The 8438-nt window shown below is 47.3% G+C and overlaps 1 protein-coding gene across 1 annotated transcript; it reads left to right on the top strand.

Moving 5' to 3' along the window:
• Positions 1-5236: 5236 nt before the first annotated feature.
• kcns3b (potassium voltage-gated channel, delayed-rectifier, subfamily S, member 3b) lies at positions 5237-7426 on the top strand. The gene is made up of 2 exons (XM_084030318.1): positions 5237-5349; positions 5888-7426. The coding sequence occupies exon 2, from the start codon at positions 5892-5894 to the stop codon at positions 7389-7391; it is 1500 nt and encodes a 499-aa protein (XP_083886444.1). The 5' UTR covers positions 5237-5349; positions 5888-5891; the 3' UTR covers positions 7392-7426.
• Positions 7427-8438: the final 1012 nt, after the last annotated feature.

An 8438-nucleotide genomic window follows, 5' to 3' on the forward strand; every position in this document is an offset into this window, starting at 1 on the left:
GACTGGGAACAGACTCCAGTTTCATAGCTAGAGCAGTTATGGTTCCATTAGGGAAACACTCTGGGGGCGAAAAAACAAAAAGCTCAGAAAGATTTATGCGTTTTTCAGCAATTTGTCCGACATGAGGAGCATTTTCTCACCAGTCAATGTTGTAAAGGAATTACAAGCCACAGAGTAGTCTTCGATAATTTTGTTGGTCTCCGGATTCCTCAGAGCCACATCGAGTCTGGTCCTGAGGGATGACGCCTCAACAGCCTGAGAAACACAAGTTTAAACATCAGCCGAGAAATCTCTGCAGATTTATTACTTTGGTTAACATTAAATACGAGTGTACCTCAATCACAACATCAGTGGAAGAAATTGGTACTGTAAAACTGAAGTGCGTTCCATTTTCTAGGAGGCCGTACTGCTGAGCCAGGTCAGGAGTCATGAGCTGCCGTCCCACTATTGTCTGAAAGTTGGAGCCGTGGGTCCCGTATTTCACCAGGATATGGAAGTTTTGATCATCACACCCACCAGTGACAGAGGGAGGAACTGCACAGGAAGGGGGGGAAATGTATATAAATTTTGCAGCTTTTGTAAATGAATGAAGCCATCATATCCACAAGTACAGACCTATGTTGACCAGTTTAGCTTCAAGATAAGCGGTGAGAGAAAATGGAGCGAACTCTGGCAGGACCAGCAAGCCAAAGGTCAGCTGAAGAGAGTAGACTGCATATCCAATGTCTCCCTGTTGGGAAATAAACAGATTAGTCCTCTAACCATATTTTTTTGCATTTTATTTCCCAGAGTCGAGTAAAGCTCACCGTTTGTTGTACGACACGATCCGTGAAGGGCACGGCAAGTGTAAAGACCTTTGAGCTGCTGTTGGGGGCGATGTGCTCCTGGATGTTAAAGCCCCTGACAATGCAGTCCTCCACAGACAAAACCTCAGAGGGGAAGGTGATGTTCACAAGTGCCACATCTGAGGCGAAAGGCCCAAACTGCACCTTAAACATCTTCTCCCCAGGAACAGTGTCTGTGGGGTAAAAAACACAAGCGGGGAATGAGGGCAATATATTCAAAAGTCACAGAGAACCAAGATAAGACTCACTGTCATTAAGTTGCAGAGGTCGAGACAGTAGCGGCGTCGTGATGGGGAGGAGGACTTTGTATCTCGTGTCCTCGTGAGCGGCCTCTTCGGTCCAGAGCAGCTCGAGCATCGGCTCGATTGTATAAGTAGTTAAGTACTTGCCATCCTGAACATGACTCTGCAAAAATGCAAAGAGAACCAAACATCCTCAGTAAGAAAAGTGGAAATTCATTCTCGCATCCAAAAATGATTAAATGGGTATATTTCCTATAAAATGGCTCTACAACCCCCCAAAGTAGTCTTAACTGTCTCAAAAGCCTGAAAACAGCTGCAAGATGGGATCATTTACACAGTTCTCCACCATCATAGCACACATTTGAGCAGCGTTATTTTTTTTCTCTTTTAAATGCATTTGCAGCACGCTGAAGCTGGCCTTTAAACCCTTTAAACTAGGGAAAGGTGGACATAGTTGCATGCATGAAAATACAAAATGTCCTACAAAGCTGACCTTAAAGTAGCCACCAACAGCCCCAACGGGAATTTCAACAACGACATGTGCATCGTTGATGGTCAGGGAGTATTGTCTGGCAGCCATCTCGGCAACGTCGAGCCTCTGGCCGTCAACGCCCATGTGCACCTCCAGCAGTCTGAACTGGCCAGAGGAGATCAGGGGGTCGATGCGTTGCGGCAGGAACCAGCTGATGGAGTGTGGAGTGAAGTTAACGCTACCTGTACACAGTGGAAAACCCCATACAGCAGACATTTAATTGTCGAGGCAAGATAAAATACTGAAGACATGGCCTCGGTGGGCACCGTTGCCCTGCCCATTGTTCTCCAAACATTACCCTCCACTAGTGGGCAAGCAGCTCCTGCATCGATTCGAGTAGCCAGCCACTTCTTCTCAAATACAGTCACGGTTTGGAGCACAGTCATAGGAACACCAGCAACCTGAAAGGCGAGATGACAGAACATTGTTAAAGCCACTTAATGCATAGTGTTGTAACTGACCGATATGAGCAATTCAACATAATGGTAATAAAATAATGTATTCTGCTGTGCCAGCTGGATCTCAGACAAGGAATACATTTTTAAAAACGCAGTTCGACTAAATCAATACTGTTGGCAAGAAATGTAAGCAAGCAGCAACTTAAATAGTGAATTGCAGTCCACTTACAGTTTGGGTGAATGTTTCAGGTGAGCTCTTTGGGCTCCTCAGAACCAGCCTACTAGGTGTGTTTGAGATCCCATAACCTCTCCTCTGGGCCTCGGCCACCTCCATGATCTTCTCCTCGGGAGTGAAGAACACGAGCTTTGTGATTCTGAATCCAGTGTCCACGGGGCGTTTCTGGGGAGCAAATATTAAAAAAAAAAAAAAAGACATTAAAGAAATACGTGCATCTAAAAAATAAATAAATGCCCAATATCTTACCTCAGCATCTTGTCCAAGCTCAAATTTTGGACTTGAAGAGCCGGTCTGTTCAGGCAGGGCATAGTTATCTGGAGCTGCCCTTTCCACAGACACCTAGAAATGAGAGTCCTCCATGAGTGATGGTCAACCCCCCCCCCCATCCCATCAAATGTACCAGCCTTAATGCAGGATATAAAGCCACATATCATACAGACTAGGACATGAGTCCTGCTGCATTCACTTACCTCCATATAGTTGCGGTCACAGACAATTTCCCTGGAGGCCCAGGCAGCGTAGTGGCAGGTTTCAGTCACCTGGTACAGCTCATCTTCAGCCATCTGATTTCCATACAGGCGAAGATTTAAGGTGGTTGTGAACGTTTTATCGGCCTAGAAAAAAAAAAAAAGCCACACAGAAGACTTGAGACGACTACAACATTTAAAAATACAAAAATAAATGCTGCGATACAAAATCTTGTCCATTAACCATATTTTGAGCAAAACAGTTTTGAAGGGAGGCATAAATCATGGCGTTGCCCCCCTCATGCATCGTCATACTGAAGCCACACTGAGCAGCTGAACTGGGTGTCAGGATGATTGCAGAGTTATCTGGGGATGGAAAAGAGGAGGGTTAGATTCAAAAGTTAAGAAAAACAAATCAATGAATTCACAAATGTCGGCTTACTATTGACGACAGAAACTTCCAGAAGATTCCCTCCGAGCGGACCGACATCCACACGCATCACAGTGCCAAGGCATTTTGAGTTGATATCTGGGATTAAACATTTGGATTAGTAAACCATTTAGTACAATTAAAACATGGTTTCAAAAAGTGCACTTAAACTTACTTATAGAGGGCTTCTTTTGGGCCTCTGTGCTTGTAATTGCTATCAGGAGAATTAGCCACCTGAAAGAGATTTAAAGAAAAACAAATTAGTAGTAATAAAAACAAAAAGTAAATTTAAGTGAAAGCAATGGAGAGGAACAAATAAAACACAAACCCAAATCCAACTAAACCAGCCATGGCACAAAAGGTGGGGAAACTGCTGAGAGTAGAATCCCTAGTTCAGCAGCTTTTAATGAAGTTATTGTGGGAATAAACTCCACTGGCTCTGGACAAGAGGAAGGAGGATCCTTTTTAAACAAAAAAATCAACCACACACACACACACACACACACACACACACACACACACACACACACACACACACACACACACACACACACGCACACACACACACACACACAGGTGGATCCTATTACAGCCTGATTGGGATTGTGTGCGCCTGTGTCCTGTAATTTGGCCTATTGTGAGCCACATCATGCAATGCAGAGGTCGATTGACCCAATTAAAAGGTAATTAGACTTGCATGTATATGGCGCCTTACTTGTCTTTATACTTTACTGCTTAGTAATTGAATTAATGATTCAATGCTTATTAATTTCCTGTTGATCAACTAATGCTGCTCATTGCTTTGTTGCAGGGGCCGTCTACAATACAGGGCACAGCAACAACCTTTATGAACAAAACCACGCTGAAAAAGTGCACAAATGACAGAGATGTGTAAAAACGTTAGAAGTGAGACAGCCTACAACTCCCTTCATGGGTTTGGAGCTTCCAGGAATATGATAGCAGCATCTGGGAGATACGAATATTTCTTTTATAGCGGTAATAAAATGATGGATGGCATAGCTCAGCTAAGACATGGATGAAAAACAACATGTCACATTATTTCTTACATATTGTTAAACTGTTCGGTGCGGTGACAACCGATAGCAGCCTTTTCTGATCTGCTGCCACCATGAAGGTATGCTGGTATTTCCCCTCCGCTGCCAAATACACTGTTACTGCCTGCCGTGGCGGTGAACCTGCCAGCAGTGCTTTCTCACAGAGGATTAAAATGTCACAGTATGATTTTACTACTTCACTCCCTCCAGCTGCAGACAGGCACTGGTCAGCTGCCTTCGCTTTCACACAAATAGAACCGTTTGTAATTTTTTTTTTAACATTACACACTGTACCATCATATTATTAGTAAAATGCCAAAAAAAAACAACGTGTACAGTTTTACTACAGGGTGCTCCTACATCTGTGCAGCCTCTCCTCTCTTCCTCTCCTCTCCTCCTTTCCTCTCTTCTTCTCTCCTGTCCTGTTGTCTCCCCCTTTCCTCTCTTCCTCTCATATCCTCTCCTCTCTTCCTCTCTCCTCCCCTCCTATCCCCTCCTCCTCTCTCCTCTCCCCTCCCCTCTTCCTCTCCTCTCATATCCTCTCCTCTCCTCCCCTCCCCTCCTATCCCCTCTTCTTCTCTCCTCTCTTCTTCTCCTCTTCCTCTCCTCCTCTCCTCTCCTCTCCCCTCCTCTCTCCTCCCCCTCCTAACCCCTCCTCTCCTCTCCTCTCCTCTCCTCTCCTCTCCTCTCCTCTCCTCTGCCCTCTTCCTCTCCTCTTCCGCTCCTCTCCCCCCTCCTATCCTATCCCCTCCTCTCCTCTCTTCCTCTCCTCTCCCCTCCTATCCCCTCCTCTCCTCTCCTCTCCCCTCTTCCTCCCCTCTAACTCTCCTCTTCCCCTCCTCTCTCCTCCTCTCCTCTCCTCTCTCCTCCCCTCCCCTCCCCCCCCCCCCTCCTCTCCCCTCCTCTCCTCTCTCCTCCCCCCTCCTCTCCTCTCCTCCTCTCTCGCCCCTCCCTGTTCCCTGTAAAAGGGAACAAACTGCTGCCATGCTGCTGTCCCGCCTCCAGCTCTTCTTGTCCTGTCCGCGAAGCTGCAGCACCGGACTCCCTCCACCGACCCGACATCTGCTGCTCTTTGCAAGAATGTGAAAACTAAACCACCCGGATAAAAGTTATTTTCATGGAAAGAAAGGCTCCGAGTGCAGGTAGGTTTCAGCCTCACGTTTTCATCCAGTTTCAGTTCAAATGAAAAGTAATTGATTTATATGTAAATAGGGTTTGGTGGGGGGGAAAAAATCTTTCATGCATGAGGGTGCTTGCAAACCAGCATGCTGCTCTGATTGTAGAGATGCTAAGGCGGAACAACATGCACATGCAGGAACACAGTCTTTAATAATTGCTTGAATGATGTGTTCAGTTTCAACTTGTTGCCTCTCCTTTCCTCTGAATTAGTCTGGTCTGTAATTTGATTCTTCTGGTGATAATCCTCTTCTTGAGCCGTAGAAGAAGTGACAGCACCTCACGCCTCTACACTCACTCCAGCTCAAGCCATTTCCTGTGTGTGTTTTATTGATTTTTTTCCCCTTCAGAGGACTAATGTGTTCCGCAAACAGAGCAGTCAAATATGTCTTGATAGACATCCCTCCACATAAATGCACCACTTTCAATCTTGACTGAATATGCTTGTGGGGAACAAATGAATCTGCTAAAGTGACATACTTCATCTCTCGTATGTATCATCAGGATCATGGGGTATGGGCAAATCCTCCACCGGCGGGGGAATGAGGAGGACCAGGTCCACCTCAACGTGGGAGGGGTTCGACATGAGGTGCATCCGGACATGCTGCTCCGCTTCCCCCACACACGCCTGGCTCGCCTGCTGCGCTGCCAAGGCGAGGCGGCCATCCTGGAGCTGTGTGACGACTACAGCCCGTCCGAGAAGGAGTACTACTTCGACAGGAACCCCCGGGTCTTTCTCTGCGTGCTCAACTTCTACCACACGGGACGCATCCACATGATGGAGGAGTTGTGCGTCTTCTCCTTCAGCCAGGAGATCGAGTACTGGGGCATTCAGGAGCTCCACCTGAGCCCCTGCTGTAGCTACTGGTACCACGAGAGGAAGGAGTACATCGACGACCGGGACTGGGACATCAGGAGTGACGACCAGCAGCCGCCGAGTTTTGACTCCTCCTTTGAGGAGCTCTCCGCTCTGGATAAAGACCTGGCCAAGTTCAAAGGGGCCTGGTGCGCAGAAGTGAGGAGCTACGTTTGGCTCCGGCTGGAGGATCCGGGTCACTCGAGAGGTTCCAAGATCATCGCCGTGGCCTCCCTTTGCTTGGTGTTGACCTCCATCATTGCCATGTGTGTCCACAGCATGCCGGATTTTCAGCAGGTGGACAACAATGACAAACTTATCGAGGACCCTGTGCTCACCATCCTGGAGGAGATCTGCATCGCCGGCTTCTCCGCCGAGTTCATCATCAGGCTGATTGTTGCGCCCTCCCGCCGGAAGTTCCTCGGAAACCCCTTAAACATCATCGATGTCGCCTCCATTCTGCCATTTTACGCCACGTTGGCTCTGGAAACGGCAGACGAGGAGGCCGCAGAGGAGAATGAGAACTTGGAAAACGTGGGAAAGGTGGTGCAGGTCCTGCGCCTCATGAGGGTTCTCCGAATCCTCAAACTGGCTCGCCACTCCATCGGGCTGCGAGCGCTGGGCGCCACCGTCCGCCACAGCTACCACGAAGTGGGGCTTCTCCTCCTCTTCCTCTCGGTGGGGATCTCCATCTTCTCTGCCCTCATCTACTTCGCAGAGAAGGACGAGACGGACACGGATTTGGGGACCATCCCTTCAGGCTGGTGGTGGGCCACGATCACCATGACCACGGTCGGCTACGGCGACACCTGCCCGGTGACGCTGGCGGGGAAGATAGTTGCCACCTTGTGTATCATCTGTGGCCTGTTAGTGGTGGCTCTGCCCATCACCATCATCTTCAACAAGTTTTCAAAGTACTATCAAAGAAACAAAGCCATGGAGGGACAGTGCATCGCCAAGCCTGAGAGAAAAGACCCAGAGCTCCCTTGTTATAACATCAGAGACCTGTTCACAGGAAGTGTGTACCCCTTTATCGGAGGCATCGCCTTCAGGAACAGTGTGAGCAGCGCAGGGGACGACACAGACGCCTCCAGTCTCCAGGATATAGAGGTGTATGATAATGACACTTGGGAAAACGGGGCGGCGAAATGAGATTCAGCCATTTCGCTCCCTCTTTGACTGCAAGTCACTCTAGTGCCTCTCAGGGCTGCTCTATCACCGACCCTGCCTCTCTGCATCATCTCCCCCCACACACACACACAATTTGGCAGAGAAATATTATGGCTATGTATTCTTTTCTTTTTTTTCCAAGGGAATAGCTTGTGAAATATACAGCGTCGCTGAAACCAGGACATCTAAAGGGAATTATCCGAGCCTCGCTGGGAGGTTTGAAAGCCCATTTTTTTGCTTGAGAAAATGGCAATGATGCATGGAGGAGGCCATAATGTTAATGTTTGTTCAAAGTAATGCCCTGTATTGATTCGTCCGCTCTCAGTTCAGACTGAGAATTAGGGAAAAGTCTAGAGTGACAACGACTCTCAAGGTCTCACTGATGTTACACCGTCTGCATGAACAGAAATGAATGTATATTTTGATAGAGGTTTATGTGTGGAATTATGCAATATTATTGACGCTGTAGAGAAGAAGAAGCTGCACAACTCTCTCCAGAACACCGTGGGAAGCACTCCTGTACCAGGTTATTGTCGTTAAACCTTTCCTTTGGACAGTTATGGCATGCTGGGTGACTCCTGGGGGAAACTCGTGTGGACATGAAATAAAACTCAGTGAATCAGAAGAAATATGCCTCTCCTTTCTGACATGGCATCAGTTTTAATAATCATTCAGACGAGGTTTTCAGCCCCCGTTCATTGTGTTTATCCATAGCCATATGTCTAAACCGAGTGTTAAATCTTAATTTAAATCTTTAACATCTTTTATTAAGTGAAGAAATGCACTGGTAACTGTAGAGGAAACTTTCTGCACATCTTCACTTTTTTTTCTGTTCTTGAAAGCATTGATTTCCTGTCGCCGGTTATAACCTCCGGTTGGGTGAGCTGCTGTCATAGAGCGAGAGAAGTAAAAGACCTTTCTCTACGGGGGTCTCTGACGTGTTCGTACAGTGGACCAGAAGCATCTACTCTCAGAGCCAAACACTCTCAAATGTTGCATGTTTTTACTGTTTGGATGTAAAGTTCAGAT

The sequence above is a fragment of the Eutrigla gurnardus genome (assembly GCF_963514095.1).
Source record: "Eutrigla gurnardus genome assembly, chromosome: 16".
Lineage (NCBI taxonomy): Eukaryota > Metazoa > Chordata > Actinopteri > Perciformes > Triglidae > Eutrigla > Eutrigla gurnardus.